This window comes from Nerophis ophidion, linkage group LG03 (genome assembly GCF_033978795.1).
Source record: "Nerophis ophidion isolate RoL-2023_Sa linkage group LG03, RoL_Noph_v1.0, whole genome shotgun sequence".
NCBI classification, from domain to species: Eukaryota; Metazoa; Chordata; class Actinopteri; order Syngnathiformes; family Syngnathidae; genus Nerophis; species Nerophis ophidion.
The window spans coordinates 80995307-81015551 of NC_084613.1; the positions used below are offsets into that span (position 1 = coordinate 80995307).

At 41.9% G+C, this 20245-nt stretch overlaps 1 protein-coding gene across 4 annotated transcripts in view; it reads right to left on the minus strand.

The window, feature by feature from the left end:
• shank3a (SH3 and multiple ankyrin repeat domains 3a) overlaps positions 1–20245 on the minus strand; it is a 444336-nt gene that overhangs the window by 48326 nt on the left and 375765 nt on the right. For all 4 annotated transcript variants that reach the window (XM_061896187.1, XM_061896188.1, XM_061896191.1 and 1 more), the window contains 3 exons: positions 13355–13430; positions 4195–4277; positions 2163–2287 (listed from right to left, as the gene is read on the minus strand). In XM_061896187.1, the coding sequence (XP_061752171.1) occupies positions 2163–2287; positions 4195–4277; positions 13355–13430 (284 nt within the window). The remainder of the gene's footprint in view (positions 1–2162; positions 2288–4194; positions 4278–13354; positions 13431–20245) is intronic.

A 20245-nucleotide genomic window follows, 5' to 3' on the forward strand; every position in this document is an offset into this window, starting at 1 on the left:
ATGGACAATGTTGTTTCAACACACATTCATTCATTCATACATGACCCCATTAACCTAACAGGGACATGGACAATGTTGTTTCAACACACATTCATTCATTCATACATGACCCCATTGACCTAACAGGGACATGGACAATGTTGTTTCAACACACATTCATTCATTCATACATGACCCCATTGACCTAACAGGGACATGGACAATGTTGTTTCAACACACATTCATTCATTCATACATGACCCCATTTACCTAACAGGGACATGGACAATGTTGTTTCAACACACATTCATTCATTCATACATGACCCCATTGACCTAACAGGGACATGGACAATGTTGTTTCAACACACATTCATTCATTCATACATGACCCCATTGACCTAACAGGGACATGGACAATGTTGTTTCAACACACATTCATTCATTCATACATGACCCCATTGACCTAACAGGGACATGGACAATGTTGTTTCAACACACATTCATTCATTCATACATGACCCCATTGACCTAACAGTGACATGGACAATGTTGTTTCAACACACATTCATTCATTCATACATGACCCCATTGACCTAACAGGGACATGGACAATGTTGTTTCAACACACATTCATTCATTCATACATGACCCCATTGACCTAACAGGGACATGGACAATGTTGTTTCAACACACATTCATTCATTCATACATGACCCCATTGACCTAACAGGGACATGGACAATGTTGTTTCAACACACATTCATTCATTCATACATGACCCCATTGACCTAACAGGGACATGGACAATGTTGTTTCAACACACATTCATTCATTCATACATGACCCCATTGACCTAACAGGGACATGGACAATGTTGTTTCAACACACATTCATTCATTCATACATGACCCCATTGACCTAACAGGGACATGGACAATGTTGTTTCAACACACATTCATTCATTCATACATGACCCCATTGACCTAACAGGGACATGGACAATGTTGTTTCAACACACATTCATTCATTCATACATGACCCCATTGACCTAACAGGGACATGGACAATGTTGTTTCAACACACATTCATTCATTCATACATGACCCCATTGACCTAACAGGGACATGGACAATGTTGTTTCAACACACATTCATTCATTCATACATGACCCCATTGACCTAACAGGGACATGGACAATGTTGTTTCAACACACATTCATTCATTCATACATGACCCCATTGACCTAACAGGGACATGGACAATGTTGTTTTAACACACATTCATTCATTCATTCATACATGACCCCATTGACCTAACAGGGACATGGACAATGTTGTTTCAACACACATTCATTCATTCATACATGACCCCATTGACCTAACAGGGACATGGACAATGTTGTTTCAACACACATTCATTCATTCATACATGACCCCATTGACCTAACAGGGACATGGACAATGTTGTTTCAACACACATTCATTCATTCATACATGACCCCATTGACCTAACAGGGACATGGACAATGTTGTTTCAACACACATTCATTCATTCATACATGACCCCATTGACCTAACAGGGACAATGTTGTTTCAACACACATTCATTCATTCATACATGACCCCTTTGATCTAACACATGGACAATGTTGTTACAACACACATTCATTCATTCATTCATACACGACGCCATTGACCTAACAGGGACATGGACAATGTTGTTTCAACACACATTCATTCATTCATACATGACCCCTTTGATCTAACACATGGACAATGTTGTTACAACACACATTCATTCATTCATACACGACGCCATTGACCTAACAGGGACATGGACAATGTTGTTTCAACACACATTCATTCATTCATACATGACCCCTTTGATCTAACACATGGCCAATGTTGTTTCAACACACATTCATTCATTCATACACCACCCCATTGACCTAACAGAGACATGGACAATGTTGTTACAACACACATTCATTCATTCATTCATACACGACGCCATTGACCTAACAGGGACATGGACAATGTTGTTTCAACACACATTCATTCATTCATACATGACCCCATTGACCTAACAGAGACATGGACAATGTTGTTACAACACACATTCATTCATTCATTCATACACCACCCCATTGACCTCACAAGGAGAGAATGAGACAAGAATTACTTCGATGAGAAAGTCTCCCGTCCTCAAGCTGGCCCTCCATGCCACACCTTCCACGTCCACTGACTCCAGGTACTGCAGGGCGGGGAAGGCGGGGGTGGGCGTGAACTCTTCAATGGGCGTCTCAGCTGACAAACGATGAAAAGAGACAGCTGTCAATCAAAGACGTCTTAGAGCATGTTGACACATTTCAAACACACACTTTGTGAGCAGCTGCTCTTGTAGAAAATACTCCATTCAATCTTGGCACCTGGGAGTGAGTGAGTGAGTGTGTGTGTGTGTGTGTGTCTGTCACGGGCTTCTACACACTGAGAGAAAGCGAAATAAAAGCAGACTTCCCCTAAGATGCCTTAGAGGGGTTGCCATAGCAACCATCCCATGCAAGAAGAGGGGGGTGGGGGTGGGGGGTTGGAGGATGTGCGAGGAGTAAAATGTGGGGAAGGAGACGAGTGGAGAAGGCAATTTGTGTTCGGATGCAGGATGTTCGTGAGAGGATGATGGAGCTTGTGAAGTAGAGAGTGGAAAAAACACATAGATGAGAAAATGACCACAGACTTGTTCACTGAATTTGAGTGGAGCAGATGGGACAACACACACACACACACACACACGCACACACGCACGCACGCACGCACGCACGCACGCACGCACGCACACACGCGCACGCACACACACACTCATAGACAAAAACACACACACAGACATACACTCGCACAAACACACACACAATTACACGCAAACAAATACATTCGCACACACTTGCACACACACAAAAACATACCTAAACACACACACGCGCACACAAAAACACACACATATGCACGCTCACACACACACACACACATACACACTCACACACACACGTACACACGCACGCACGCACGCACACTCACACACAAAAACACACACACACACACACGCACACACACACGCACAGACATACACTCGCACAAACGCACACACACGTGCACGCACGCACGCATGCACACGCACTCACAAAAACACACACACATACACGCACTCACACACACACAGACATACACTCACACAAACACACACACAATTACACGAACACAAATACATTCGCACACACTTGCACACACACAAAAACATACCTAAACACACACATGCGCACACAAAAACACACACATATACACGGTCACACACACATACACACTCACACACAATCGCACAAACACACCCTCGCACGCACACAAAAACACACACATTCACACACTCGCACACACACATACAAAAACACACATTTACACACTCACTCACACACACACACACACATTCACTCACACAAACACACACACTCGCACGCCCACAAAAACACACTTGCACACTAGTACACACACACATAGCCACTCGCACAAACACACATTTTCATGTACACAAAAACACACACTCGCACGCACACAAAAACACACTTGCACACACATACACACTTGCACTAACACACACTTGCATGCACACAAAAACACACACTCGCACACACTCGCACGCACACAAAAACACACACATTCACACACTCACACGCACACACACGCACACAAAAACAGACATTTACACACTCACACACACACACAAAATCACACATTTACACACTCACACACTTGCACAAACACACACTCGCACACACTCACACTCGCACGCACACAAAAACACATATTCACAGACTCGCACGCACACACATTCACACACTCACACGCACACTTATACACACTTATACACACTTATACACACTTATATACACACACACACACACACACACACACACACACACACACACACACACACACACACACACACACACACACACACACACACACACACACACACACACACACACACACACACACACATTGACCAAAGCTGCCAGCCTGCCTAGGCCTCACAAAATAACAAATGGCCTGACTCCAGTGTGTACTACAGTGTGTACTACAGTGTGTGTCCCTTTAAGACTATTCCAATAGATCTTTGACCTATTTTGTGTATTTCAACAAAGTTATTGAAGAAGAGTAAAAGTCACCTTTTGCTCCTCGCAGGACAAAACCGAAGCCCTCGTTTTCTTTCTTCTGCAAGACTGCATTCTTCTCCTCAATGATGTAGTCACTGTGAAGGATAGCACACATCAAATAGATATGAAAGCACACACACACACACGCACACACACGCACACACACACACACACACACACACACACACACACACAAATGCGAGTGGTCGGGAGCAAAGTGTGGGATGCAGCTTAAGAGGGAATTAATCTTGTGACTGATCCTCGATAAGAAGAAAGCTTCCTTGGCTGAGAGACTCAGACTGGATGTTCTTCTACGACTAACCACCAGAGGCTCAGAGTGGATGTTCTTCTACGACTAACCACTAGAGGCTTAGAGTGGATGTTCTATTACGACTAACCACCAGACGTTTAGAGCAGATGTTTTCCTACAACTAAACACCAGAGACTCAGCGTGGATGTACTCCTACAACTAACTACCAAAGACTCAGAGTGGATGTTCTCCTAAGATTAACCACCAGAGAGTCAGCGTGGATGTTCTCCTACGACTAACCACCAGAGGCTCAGAGTGGATGTTCTCCTACAACTAACTACCAAAGACTCAGAGTGGATGTTCTCCTACAACTAACCACCAGACGTTTAGAGCAGATGTTCTCCTACAACTAACTACCAAAGACTCAGAGTGGATGTTCTCCTACAACTAACCACCAGACGTTTAGAGCAGATGTTCTCCTACAACTAACTACCAAAGACTCAGAGTGGATGTTCTCCTACAACTAACCACCAGACGTTTAGAGCAGATGTTCTCCTACGACTAACCACCAGAGGCTCAGAGTGGATGTTCTCCTACGACTAACCACCAGAGACTCAGACTGGATGTTCTCATACGACTAACCACAGTGGCTCAGAGTTGATGTTCTCCTCCGACTAACCACCAGAGGCTCAGAGTGGATGTTCGCCTACGACTAACCACCAGAAGTTTAGAGCAGATGTTCTCCTACGACTAACCACCAGAGGCTCAGGGTGGATGTTCTCCTACGATTAACCACCAGAGGCTCAGAGTGGATGTTCTTCTACGAGTAACCACCAGAGGCTCAGAGTGGATGTTCTCCTACGACTAACCACAGTAGCTCAGAGTGGACTAACCACCAGACGTTTAGAGCAGATGTTCTCCTACGACTAACCACCAGAGGCTCAGAGTGGATGTTCTTCTACGACTAACCACTAGAGACTCAGCGTGGATGTTCTCCTACAACTAACCACCAGAGGCTCAGAGTGGATGTTCTCCTACAACTAACTACCAAAGACTCAGAGTGGTAATCTCCTAAGATTAACCACCAGAGACTCAGCGTGGATGTTCTCCTAGGACTAATCACCAGAGACTCAGAGTGGATGTTCTCCTACAACTAACCACCAGAGGCTTAGATAGGATGTTCTATTACGACTAACCACCAAACGTGTAGAGCAGATGTTCTCCTACGACTAACCACCAGAGGCTTAGAGTGGATGTTCTATTACAACTAACAACCAGACGTTTAGAGCAGATGTTCTCCTACGACTAACCACCAGAGGCTCAGAATGGATGTTCTCCCAAGACTAACCACCAGAGGCTTAGAGTGGATGTTCTCCTACAACTAAGCACCAGAGGCTCAGAGTGGATGTACTCCTACAACTAACCACAGTAGCTCAGAGTGGACTAACCACCAGACGTTTAGAGCAGATGTTCTCCTACGACTAACTACCAGAGGCTCAGAGTGGATGTTCTGCTACGACTAACCACCAGAGGATCAAAGTGGATGTTCTCCTATTACTAACCACCAGAGACTCATAGCGGATGTTCTCCTACAACTAAGCACCAGAAGCCCAGAGCAGCTGTTCTCCTTTGTCTTACCATGAGAGACTCAGAGTGGATTTTCTCTTACGACTAACTACCAGAGGCTCAGAGTGGATTTTCTGCGACGACTAACCACCAGAGACTCAGAGTGGATGTTCTCCTACGACTAACCACCAGAGGCTCAGAGTGGATGTTCTCCTAAGACTAACCACCAGAGGCTTAGAGTGGATGTTCTATTACGACTAACCACCAGAGGCTTAGAGTGGATGTTCTCCTACAACTAACCACCAGACGTTTAGAGCAGATGTTTTCCTACGACTAACCACCAGAGACTCAGAGTGGATGTTCTCCTACGACTAACCACCAGAGGCTTAGAGTGGATGTTCTATTACGACTAACCACCAGACGTTTAGAGCAGATTTTCTCCTACGACTAACCACAGAGGCTCAGAGTGGATGTTCTCATACGACTCACTACCGGAGACTCAGTGTGGATGTTCTCCTACGACTAACCACAGAGACTTAGAGTGGATGTTCTCCTTACACCACCAGAAGCCCAGAGCAGCTGTTCTCCTTTGTCTTACCATGAGAGACTCAGAGTGGATTTTCTCTTACGACTAACTACCAGAGGCTCAGAGTGGATGTTCTACTACGACTAACCACCAGAGACTCAAAGTGGATGTTCTCCTACAACTAAGCACCAGAAGCCCAGAGCAGATGTTCTCCTTTGTCTTACCATGAGAGACTCAGAGTGGATTTTCTCTTACAACCAACTACCAGAGGCTCAGAGTGGATGTTCTATTACGACTAACCACCAGACGTTTAGAGCAGATGTTCTCCTACGACTAACCACAGAGGCTCAGAGTGGATGTTCTGCTAAGACTAACCACCAGAGGCTTGGAGTGGATGTTCTATTACGACTAACCACCAGACGTTTAGAGCAGATGTTCTCCTACGACTAACCACAGAGGCTCAGAGTTGATGTTCTCCTACGACTAACCACCAAATCAAAATATAGTTATAAATCTATAAAGTATGTGGAATATAAATCTCAAATGGTAAATATTTGTAATCTTAAATATTAACCAAAATATTTTAATACAAACGTTAAATCCAAATATAAAAGTTAAAAATATAAATAAACATAATTAAATGTTAAAAGCAAATCTCTCAGATGTTTTCATGCTTCTATGCAACACCTGTTTGGAGCCAACGTTTTCAACAACATGCTGAATAATTTTCTACCTTCAAGGTACTCAAAGCGCTTTGACTCCATTTCCCCATTCACCCATTCATTCCTCCAGAAGCTCCATGTGATGTCAGATGCAACAAAAATGAAGCTGTTTGGCCACAACACCCAGCGATATGTTTAGAGGATAAAGGTGAGGCCTTTAATCCCAGGAATATCACTCCTACCGTCAAGCATGGTGGTGGTAGTATTATGCTCTGGGCCTGTTTTGCTGCCAATGGAACTGGTGCTTTACACGGGACAATGAAAAAGGAGGATTACCTCCAAAATTCTTCAGGACAACCTAAAAATCATCAGCCCGGAGGTTGGGTCTTGGGCACAACAGGACAATGACACCAAACACAGGACAAAAGTGGTAAAGGAATGGCTAAATCAGGCTAAAATGAAGGTTTTAGAAAGTCCTGACTTAAACGTGTGGACAATGCTGAAGAAACAAGTCCATGTCAGAAAACCAACACATTTAGCTCAACAATTTAGTCAAGGTCAGCGAAAATTCAACCAGAAGCTTGTGGATGGCGACCAAAAGTGCCTTTTTGCAGTGAAACTTGCCAAAGTACATGTAAGCAAATATTAACATTGCTGTTTGTATACTTTTGACGCGGAAAATTTGTTCACATTTTCAGTAGAACCATAATAAATTCATAAAAGAACCAAACTTCAGGAATGTTTTTGCTCCAATCACTCTATCACAAAAAAAATAACAGTTCTAGAAATTAGGCACCAGGTCGCCCGTAAGGACCAGATGAGTCGCCCACTGGCCTGTTTTCTAAAAATAGCTCAAATAGCAGCACTTACCAGTGAGCTGCCTCTATTTTTCAAATTGTATTTATTTACTAGCAAGCTGGTCACGCTTTGCTCGACATTTTTAATTCTAAGAGAGATAAAACTCAAATAGAATTTGAAAATCCAAGAAAATATTTTAAAGACTTGGTCTTCACTTGTTTAAATTAATTCATTAATTTTTTTACTTTGCTTCTTATAACTTTCAGAAAGACAATTTTAGAGAAAAAATACAACTTTAAAAATGATTTTAGGATTTTTAAACACATATACTTTTTTACCTTTTAAATCTTTCCTGACAATTTAAATCAATGTTCAAGCATTTATTTATTTTTTATTGTCAAGAAAAATAAATACATTTTAATGTAATTCTTCATTTTAGCTTCTGTTTTTTTGACAAAGAATATTTGTGAAATATTTCGTCAAACTTCTTATGATTAAAATTCAAAAAAAATATTCTGGCAAATCTAGAAAATCTGTAGAATCAAATTTGAATCTTATTTCAAAGTCTTTTGAATTTCTTTAAAAAATTTGGTTCTGGAAAATCTAGAAGAAATAATGATTTGTCTTTGTTAGAAATATAGCTTGGTCCAATTTGTTATATATTCTAACAAAGTGCAGATTGGATTTTAACCTATTTAAAACATGTCATCAAAATTTTAAAATTAATCTTAATCAGCAAAAATTAATAATGATGTTCCATAAATTCTTTTTTATTTTTTTTTCAAAAAGATTCAAATTAGCTATTTTTCTCTACATTTTTTTCGGTTGAATTTTGAATTCTAAAGAGTCGATATTGAAAATAAACTATGTTTCAAAATTTGATTTTCATTTTTTTCGTGTTTTCTCCTCTTTTAAACCGTTCAATTAAGTGTTTTTTTTTCATCTTTTATTCTCCCCAAAAAAACCTTCCGTAAAAGGAAAAAAAAAGTACGACGGAATGACAGACAGAAATACCCTTTTTTTTAAAAAATATATGTAGATTTATTTATTAAAGTTAAATTGAGCAAATTGGCTATTTCTGGCAATTTATTTAAGTGTGTATCAAACTGGTAGCCCTTCACATTAATCAGTACACAAGAAGTAGCTCTTGGTTTCAACAAGGTTGGTGACCCCTGATGCACACTTTTGACCACAACTGTATAACAGCTGCAAAAGTGTCAAATTCATGTTGACACTCAAAACAGGAGAAATATTTTATTTTATTTCATTCATTTTATTTTATATATTTTATCAGAAGTGTCCTGAAACCTTGATGACACAACTTCAACATTTCCATCTTCTGTGGTTTGAATAGAAATATGTGAAATGGAGTCATCACACGGATAAAAAAAAGGCTTGTTTTGACTCCGGTGACACTTTGACTTCGCAACGAGATCCTTTTTTCTGCAGGAAGGAGCTTCTTTTATTATTTATGTTTGAAACTTGAACACCTGCCCTTTGAAATGTGACTCCATTATTCCTCCATACGCTCATGTTTCATATCTCTGTCCATGGCTGACAGGGATTGGAAGAATAACTCCATCAACATGTAAGAATATAGTCTTACATGTTTTTTTTATTTACAGTAATATACACTATAAAAAACAGTAATATACACTACATGTACAGTAATATACACTACATGTACAGTAATATACACTATATAAAACAGTAATATATACTACATTTACAGTAATATACACTACATGTACAGTAATATACACTATATAAAAAAGTAATATATACTACATTTACAGTAATATACACTACATGTACAGTAATACACACATTTAGTGTATATTACCCTGCATGTACAGTAATATACACTACATGTACAGTAATATACACTACATGTACAGTAATATACACTATAAAAAACAGTAATATACACTACATGTACAGTAATATACACTACATGTACAGTAATATACACTATAAAAAACAGTAATATACACTACATGTACAGTAATATACACTACATGTACAGTAATATACACTATATAAAACAGTAATATATACTACATTTACAGTAATATACACTACATGTACAGTAATACACACATTTAGTGTATATTACCCTGCATGTACAGTAATATACACTACATGTACAGTAATATACACTACATTTACAGTAATATACACTATAAAAACAGTAATATACACTACATTTACAATAATATACACTACATTTACAATAATATACACTACATGTACAGTAATGCACACTACATTTAGTGTATATTACACTGCATGTACAGTAATATACACTACATTTACAGTATTATACACTACATTTACAGTAATATACACTACATGTACAGTATTATACACTACATTTACAGTAATATACACTATATTAACAGTAATATACACTACATTTACAATAATACACTACATGTACAGTAATATACACTACATTTACAATAATATACACTACACGTACAGTAATATACACTACATGCACAGTAATATACACTACATGTACAGTAATATGCACTACATTTACAGTAATATACACTACATGTACAGTAATATACACTACATTTACAATAATATACACTACATGTACAGTAATATACACTACATGTACAGTAATATACACTACATGTACAGTCATGTTCACAACATGTACAGTAACATACACTACATTTGCAATAATATACACTACTTTTACAGTAATATATAATATATAATTGGTATGTCAGACTTAGCCCTGTCTCGGTTTAACTCTTATCTTACTGACAGGGTGCAGTGCGTCTCCCATAATAAATGTGACCTCGGACTACGTTAAGGTAACGTGTGGAGTTCCCCAGGGTTCGGTCCTTGGCCCTGCACTCTTCAGCATCTACATGCTGCTGCTAGGTGACATCATACGCAAATATGGCGTTAGCTTTTACTGTTATGCTGATAACACCCAACTCTACATGCCCCTAAAGTTGACCAACACGCCGGATTGTAGTCAGCTGGAGGCGTGTCTTAATGAAATTAAACAATGGATGTCCGCTAACTTTTTGCAACTCAACGTCAACAAAACGGAAATGCTGATTATCGGTCCTGCTAGACACCGACCTCTATTTAGTAATACAACTCTAACATTTGACAACCAAATAATAAAACAAGGCGACACGGTAAAGAATCTGGGTGTTATCTTTGACCCAACTCTCTCCTTTGAGTCACACATTAAAAGCGTTACTAAAACGGCCTTCTTTCATCTCCGTAATATCGCTAAAATTCGCTCCATTTTGTCCACTAAGGACGCCGGGATCATTATCCATGCGTTTGTTACGTCTCGCCTTGATTACTGTAACGTATTATTTTCGGGTCTCCCCATGTCTAGCATTAAAAGATTACAGTTGGTACAAAATGCGGCTGCTAGACTTTTGACAAGAACAAGAAAGTTTGATCACATTACGCCTGTACTGGCTCACCTGCACTGGCTTCCTGTGCACTTAAGATGTGACTTTAAGGTTTTACTACTTACGTATAAAATACTACACGGTCTAGCTCCATCCTTTCCTGCCGATTGTATTGTACCATATGTCCCGGCAAGACATCTGCGTTCAAAGACTCCGGCTTATTAGTGATTCCCAAAGCCCAAAAACAGTCTGCGGGCTATAGAGCGTTTTCATTTCGGGCTCCAGTACTCTGGAATGCCCTCCCGGTAACAGTTCGAGATGCCACCTCAGTAGAAGCATTTAAGTCTCACCTTAAAACTCATTTGTATACTCTAGCCTTTAAATAGACTCCCTTTTTAGACCAGTTGATCTGCCGTTTCTTTTCTTTTTCTCCTATGTCCCACTCTCCCTTGTGGAGGGGGTCCGGTCCGATCCGGTGGCCATGTACTGCTCGCCTGTGTATCGGCTTGGGGACATCTCTGCGCTGCTGATCCGCCTCCGCTTGGGATGGTTTCCTGCTGGCTCCGCTGTGAACGGGACTCTCGCTGCTGTGTTGGATCCGCTTTGGACTGGACTCTCGCGACTGTGTTGGATCCATTATGGATTGAACTTTCACAGTATCATGTTTGACCCGCTCGACATCCATTGCTTTCCTCCTCTCCAAGGTTCTCATAGTCATCATTGTCACCGACGTCCCACTGGGTGTGAGTTTTCCTTGCCCTTATGTGGGCCTACCGAGGATGTCGTAGTGGTTTGTGCAGCCCTTTGAGACACTAGTGATTTAGGGCTATATAAGTAAACATTGATTGATTGAATATACACTACATGTACAGTCATATACAGTACATTTAAAGTAATATATACTTAATTTACAGTAATATATACTTCATTTACAGTAATATGTACTTCATTTACAGCAATATACACTACATGTACAGTCAATCAATCAATCAATCAATGTTTAATTGTATATAGCCCTAAATCACTAGTGTCTCAAAGGGCTGCACAAACCACTACGACATCCTCGGTAGGCCCACATAAGGGCAAGGAAAACTCACACCCAGTGGGACGTCGGTGACAATGATGACTATGAGAACCTTGGAGTGGAGGAAAGCAATGGATGTCGAGCGGGTCTAACATGATACTGTGAAAGATCAATCCATAATGGATCCAACACAGTCGCGAGAGTCCAGTCCAGAGCGGATCCAACACAGCAGCGAGAGTCCCGTTCACAGCGGAGCCAGCAGGAAACCATCCCAAGAGGAGGCTGATCAGCAGCTTAGAGAGGTCCCCAGCCGATACACAGGCGAGCAGTACATGGCCACCGGATCGGACCGGACTCCCTCCACAAAGGAGAGTGGGACATAGAAGAAAAAGAAAAGAAACGGCAGATCAACTAGTCTAAAAAGGGAGTCTATTTAAAGGCTAGAGCATACAAATGAGTTTTAAGGTGAGACTTAAATGCTTCTACTGAGGTAGCATCTCGAACTGTTACCGGGAGGGCATTCCAGAGTAATATACACTACATTTTACAGTGCCATTTTTGCAACTTACAATATTTTTTTACATTTTACTTTCCAAAAAATGTACTAATAAAATGCATTAAAAAGGTGTAATAATAGTATTGACTGTTAGAAGCGGCTCTCTGGGGCCCAACATAACTGCCAGGTGGCCCTCAGTGACATTTCTGCACTCCAGCTAGCTTTTACAATACAAGCCCCGGATAGTAAATAGCATTCAATCCTGATTTTGGACATTTATTTCAACATTCATAAAAGTATTGTTCTCTCTTGTTTTACAAGGCAGTTGAGGCAAACAAGCGCGGTGGCAGCGTGTTGCCTTTAGGGGGCAGTCGATCCCAGGTCAGACTCGTGCAAGGAGGATGTAATACAAGACTGCAGTACAGTGGGAAAAAAAAAAAAAAAAAAGAGCGTACCTGTAAGAGGTGAAGTTGTCATAGGAACCCACGGTGTAGTGTCTGAACAGTCGCTTGGTGCGGTCCTCTCGCGTCTCTGCACACACCACAGCACACATGTTCGATGCCAGGGCAACTTATGATTACACTGTACTTAGTCATCAACATGTTCAAAGGCAACAAAACAACCTGCATGAAAGTACTTGCAAGGATAATCACACTAAAAACTGACTTTAAAAGCAACATGATGCATCTACTGAGCAACATTAGTTACTACCAACTCACTGACTGTACAATGTCTGCTCTCACCACCAGGACAACCGATGTCCCCTTTAGTTGAACAATTATTAGTCATTCTCACACAAAAAGGAAAACAAAAAAATGAAACAAACATCTTTTTGTGTCCTGTATCCATCTCTGGGTCTAAATTGGCTGTCAAAGTGGACCAACTTGTGGGTTTATGTCCACGACCTTCTACTCTTCAAGTGAGAGGCCTGATTTGTCAGCTTAGATTCAACTTTCAACAGCTCCGAGGCCATGCAGCGGCTCAAAAATGTACACTCTGTGTGGTGCTAAAAGTAGTTCCTCAGCGTTAGCACTTATAATAACAATATTGCAAATACTTGGAGAATTGTTGGCGCTCTATGGATCTTTTTCAGACGGCTTTATGGGCGCAATGACTCCATCGCGAGCTGACTTTTGCTATCTTTTCTTTACGAGTTAGAATTCATAAAAAGGAAAAGAAAAAAAAAAGTATTCTTGCCCGTGTTCCCCTTTAAATTGAAAAAAAACAAAATACTTTAAAATACATGCTATATACAAAGACACATGCCACACTTAATCAATCAATCAACACACATGCCACACTTAATCAATCAATCAACAAACATTCAGGTTTCATTTGGCAACACATTTAAGTGAAGTGAAGTGAACTATATTTATATAGCGCTTTTCTCTAGTGACTCAAAGCGCTTTACATAGTGAAACCCAATATCTAAGTTCCATTTAAACCAGTGTGGGTGGCACTGGGAGCAGGTGGGTAAAGTGTCTTGCCCAAGGACACAACGGCAGTGACTAGGATGGCGGAAGCGGGAATCGAACCTGGAACCCTCAAGTTGTTGGCACGGCCACTCTACCAACCGAGCTATGCCCGTTAAAGACTTGCCACATCTATGAAAGTGAAGGACACACACACACACACACACACACACACACACACACACACACACGCACACACGCACACACGCACGCACGCACGCACGCACGCACGCACGCACGCACGCACGCAGGCACACACACACACACACACACACACACACACACACACACACACACACACACACACACACACACACACACACACACACACACACACACACACACTCCCCTCCAGTTGCTGACTCAGCTCAACTTGATAGCAGACACAAAGTGGACTTAGTGATCAGAGCAAGTAGTCCACTATGTTAGTCTGTCAGCTGACTCAGCACATAAGTCAAGTGTGTGCATGACAACTATACAACACCATACTAATATCAAACAACACACCATAATGCTATCAAACAAAACACCATATTACATCAAACACTTATTACTATCAAATAAAACATATTACTATCAAACATATTACGATCAAATAAAATGTAACTATCAAATAAAAAAACATATCTCTATCAAATACAACCTCATATTTCTATCAAATAAAACACCATATTACTATCAACCAAAACACCATATTACTATCAAATAAAACATTACTATCAAACAAAACACCATATTACTATCAAATAAAACGTCATGTTACGATCAAATAAAACATTACTATGAAATAAAACATCATATTACTATCAAATAAAACAAATTACTATCAAATAAAAAATTACTATCAAATAAAACACCATATTACTATCAAATAAAACATATTTCTATCAAAGAAAACACCATATTACTATCAATCAAAACACCATTATACTAACAAATACAACACCATATTAGTATCAAATACATATTACTATCAAACAAAACACCATATTACTATCAAACAAAACACCATATTACTATCAAATAAAACATCATATTACTATCAAATAAAATATAATACTATCAAATAAAATATCATATTACTATCCAATAAAACATTAATATCAAATAAAACCCCATACTGTTATCAAAAAACATCATATTACTATCAAATAAAACATATTACTATAAAAAAATTATATCAAATAAAACACAGTATTACTATCAAGTAAAACATATTACCATCAAACAAAACATTACTATAAAATAAAACATTACTTTCATACAAATCAACATATTACTTTCAAATAAAAAGTCTTATTTCTATCAAATAAATAATATTACTATCAATCAAAACACCATTATACTAACAAATACAACACCATAATACTATCAAACACATATTACTATCAAATAAAACATTATATTACTATCAAACAAGACAACATATTACTATCAAATAAAACATAATACTATGAAATAAAACATTACTATCAAATGAAACACCATATTACTATAAAATAAAATGTCATGTTACGATAAAAAAAAAACATTACTTTGAAATAAAACATCATATTACTATCAAATAAAACATATTACTATCAAATAAAACATTACTATCAAATAAAACACCATATTACTATCAAATAAAACATCATACTTCTATCAAAGAAAACACCATATTACTATCAATCAAAACACCATTATACTTACAAATACAACACCATATTACTATCAAATACATATTACTATCAAATAAGCAGCATATTACTATCAAAAAACATTACTATAAAATAAAACACTATATTACTATCAATTAAAACATCACATTACTATCAAATAAAATATATTACTATCAAATAAAACATCAAATTACTATCAAATAAAACATCAAATTACTATCAAATAAAACATCAAATTACTATCAAATAAAACACATTACTATTAAATAAACCATTGATATCAAATAAAACATCCTAGTACTATCAAACGAAACACCATATCACTATAAAACACATATAATAAAACAACATATTTTTTAATCAAACAAAACACCATATTATTATCTAATAAAACATTACTATTAAAGAAAACATCATATTTCTATCAAAGAGCATAAGGTGAAACCAATCCCGATGATTAGGTTACTTCTTACAAGTTAGTTAGTAACATTGTTATTACACAACGGTGGCTGGTTGGAAGACTACCCACAAAATGTGGGACTTGCGGTGGCTGGTTGGAGATCCACCACTAACATGTGGGACTTGTGGTGGCTCGTTGCAGGACCACCACTAACATGTGGGACTTGCAGTGGCTGGTTGGAGGACCACCACTAAAATGTGGGACTTGCGGTGCCTGGTTGGAGGACCACCACTAACATGTGGGACTTGCAGTGGCTGGTTGGAGGACCACCACTAAAATGTGGGACTTGCAGTGGCTGGTTGGAGGACCACCACTAAAATGTGGGACTTGCGGTGGCTGGTTGGAGATCCACCAGTAACATGTGGGACTTGTGGTGGCTCGTTGCAGGACCACCACTAACATGTGGGACTTGTGGTGGCTCGTTGCAGGACCACCACTAACATGTGGGACTTGTGGTGGCTCGTTGCAGGACCACCACTAACATGTGGGACTTGTGGTGGCTCGTTGCAGGACCACCACTAACATGTGGGACTTGCAGTGGCTGGTTGGAGGACCACCACTAAAATGTGGGACTTGCGGTGCCTGGTTGGAGGACCACCACTAACATGTGGGACTTGCGGTGGCTGGTTGGAGGACCACCACTAACATGTGGGACTTGCGGTGGCTGGTTGGAGGACCACCACTAACATGTGGGACTTGCAGTGGCTGTTTGGAGGACCACCACCAACATGTGGGACTTGCGGTGCCTGGTTGGAGGACCACCACTAACATGTGGGACTTGCGGTGGCTGGTTGGAGGACCACCACCAACATGTGGGACTTGCAGTGGCTGGTTGGAGGACCACCCCCAAAATGTGGGACTTGCGGTGGCTGGTTGGAGGACCACCCCCAAAATGTGGGACTTGCGGTGGCTGGTTGGAGGACCACCCCCAAAATGTGGGACTTGCGGTGGCTGGTTGGAGGACCACCCCCAAAATGTGGGACTTGCGGTGGTTGGTTTGGAGGACCACCACTAAAATGTGGGACTTACGGTGCCTGGTTGGAAGACCACCACTCAAATGTGGGACTTGTTGTGGCTGGTTGGAGAACCACCACTAACATGTGGGACTTGTGGTGGCTCGTTGCAGGACCACCACTAACATGTGGGACTTGCAGTGGCTGGTTGGAGGACCACCACTAAAATGTGGGACTTGCGGTGCCTGGTTGGAGGACCACCACTAACATGTGGGACTTGCAGTGGCTGGTTGGAGGACCACCACTAAAATGTGGGACTTGCAGTGGCTGGTTGGAGGACCACCACTAAAATGTGGGACTTGCGGTGCCTGGTTGGAAGACCACCACTCAAATGTGGGACTTGTTGTGGCTGGTTGGAGAACCACCACTAACATGTGGGACTTGTGGTGGCTCGTTGCAGGACCACCACTAACATGTGGGACTTGTGGTGGCTCGTTGCAGGACCACCACTAACATGTGGGACTTGTGGTGGCTCGTTGCAGGACCACCACTAACATGTGGGACTTGCAGTGGCTGGTTGGAGGACCACCACTAAAATGTGGGACTTGCGGTGCCTGGTTGGAGGACCACCACTAACATGTGGGACTTGCGGTGGCTGGTTGGAGGACCACCACTAACATGTGGGACTTGCGGTGGCTGGTTGGAGGACCACCACTAACATGTGGGACTTGCAGTGGCTGTTTGGAGGACCACCACCAACATGTGGGACTTGCGGTGCCTGGTTGGAGGACCACCACTAACATGTGGGACTTGCGGTGGCTGGTTGGAGGACCACCACCAACATGTGGGACTTGCAGTGGCTGGTTGGAGGACCACCCCCAAAATGTGGGACTTGCGGTGGCTGGTTGGAGGACCACCCCCAAAATGTGGGACTTGCGGTGGCTGGTTGGAGGACCACCCCCAAAATGTGGGACTTGCGGTGGCTGGTTGGAGGACCACCCCCAAAATGTGGGACTTGCGGTGGTTGGTTTGGAGGACCACCACTAAAATGTGGGACTTACGGTGCCTGGTTGGAAGACCACCACTCAAATGTGGGACTTGTTGTGGCTGGTTGGAGAACCACCACTAACATGTGGGACTTGTGGTGGCTCGTTGCAGGACCACCACTAACATGTGGGACTTGCCGTGGCTGGTTGGAGGACCACCACTAAAATGTGGGACTTGCGGTGCCTGGTTGGAGGACCACCACTAAAATGTGGGACTTGCGGTGGCTCGTTGCAGGACCACCACTAACATGTGGGACTTGCAGTGGCTGGTTGGAAGACCACCCCCAAAATGTGGGACTTGCAGTGGTTGGTTTGGAAGACCACCACTCAAATGTGGGACTTGCAGTGGCTGGTTGGAGGACCACCCCCAAAATGTGGGACTTGCAGTGGCTGGTTAGAGGACCACCCCCAAAATGTGGGACTTGCAGTGGCTGGTTGGAGAACCACCACTAACATGTGGGACTTGTGGTGGCTCGTTGCAGGACCACCACTAACATGTGGGACTTGCAGTGGCTGGTTGGAAGACCACCCCCAAAATGTGGGACTTGCAGTAGTTGGTTTGGAGGACCACCACTCAAATGTGGGACTTGTTGTGGCTGGTTGGAGAACCACCACTAACATGTGGGACTTGTGGTGGCTCGTTGCAGGACCACCACTAACATGTGGGACTTGCAGTGGCTGGTTAGAAGACCACCCCCAAAATGTGGGACTTGCAGTGGTTGGTTTGGAAGACCACCACTAAAATGTGGGACTTGCGGTGGCTGGTTGGAGGACCACCACTAACATGTGGGACTTACGGTGGCTGGTTGGAGAACCATCACTAAAATGTGGGACTTGCGTTGGCTGGTTGGAGGACCACCACTAACATGTGGGACTTGCAGTGGCTGGTTGGAGAACCACCACTAACATGTGGGACTTGCAGTGGCTGGTTGGAGGACCACCACTAAAATGTGGGACTTGCGGTGGCTGGTTGGAGGACCACCACTAACATGTGGGACTTACGGTGGCTGGTTGGAGAACCCCCCCCCCAAAGTGGGGGACTTGCGTTGGCTGGTTGGAGGACCACCACTAAAATGTGGGACTTGCGGTGCCTGGTTGGAGGACCACCACTAAAAGGCCACAATCAGCCAAGTGTACATCAAGTTGTGTCCCTCCCTCCCTCGTCGCGACACTGCCGCAGCATCGCTGATGTTTATGCATTCCGAGGGAGTGCAGACACATTCCACAACTTCTTAATGGCCGATCTAAAAATAGCCGACCTGGCCTGACGCGACTGATTCATGCGGCGTGAGTCACTGGAGTGTGGCGCCGTGGGGATGGAGTGAAGGAGCACAAAAAGTAAGCTTGTTCAAGTTGCTTTTTCCATCAGCTCGAGAAATGATTACGCTCCTGAAGGCTGCAGGTGGAGTGGTGAAAAATGAAGGCATGGCCGCTTCTTTCCTATTGGTGGAGAGCAGGATGGAGGGCGGGCTCTGATCCCAACAGATTGCAGCCCAGAGATTGACCGAGACATCGGTGAAAATGAGTGGCCTGCAGCTATTTTGCAGCAGTCATTAGAAAGTTGTGTCCTCTATTAGCACGTGCAAACCATTCAGGCCTCGCACGGGCTGCTGGCCAGAGCATGTGACCGGAGGCACGAATTGAGGCCATGACGCCATGTTTGATGAGTCCAAATAACACATCACTCCTAATGAGCCCGATCAATACATTTGCTCTGCGCCTTCACCTTCTTTCCTCTTTTTTCACCCCCACTC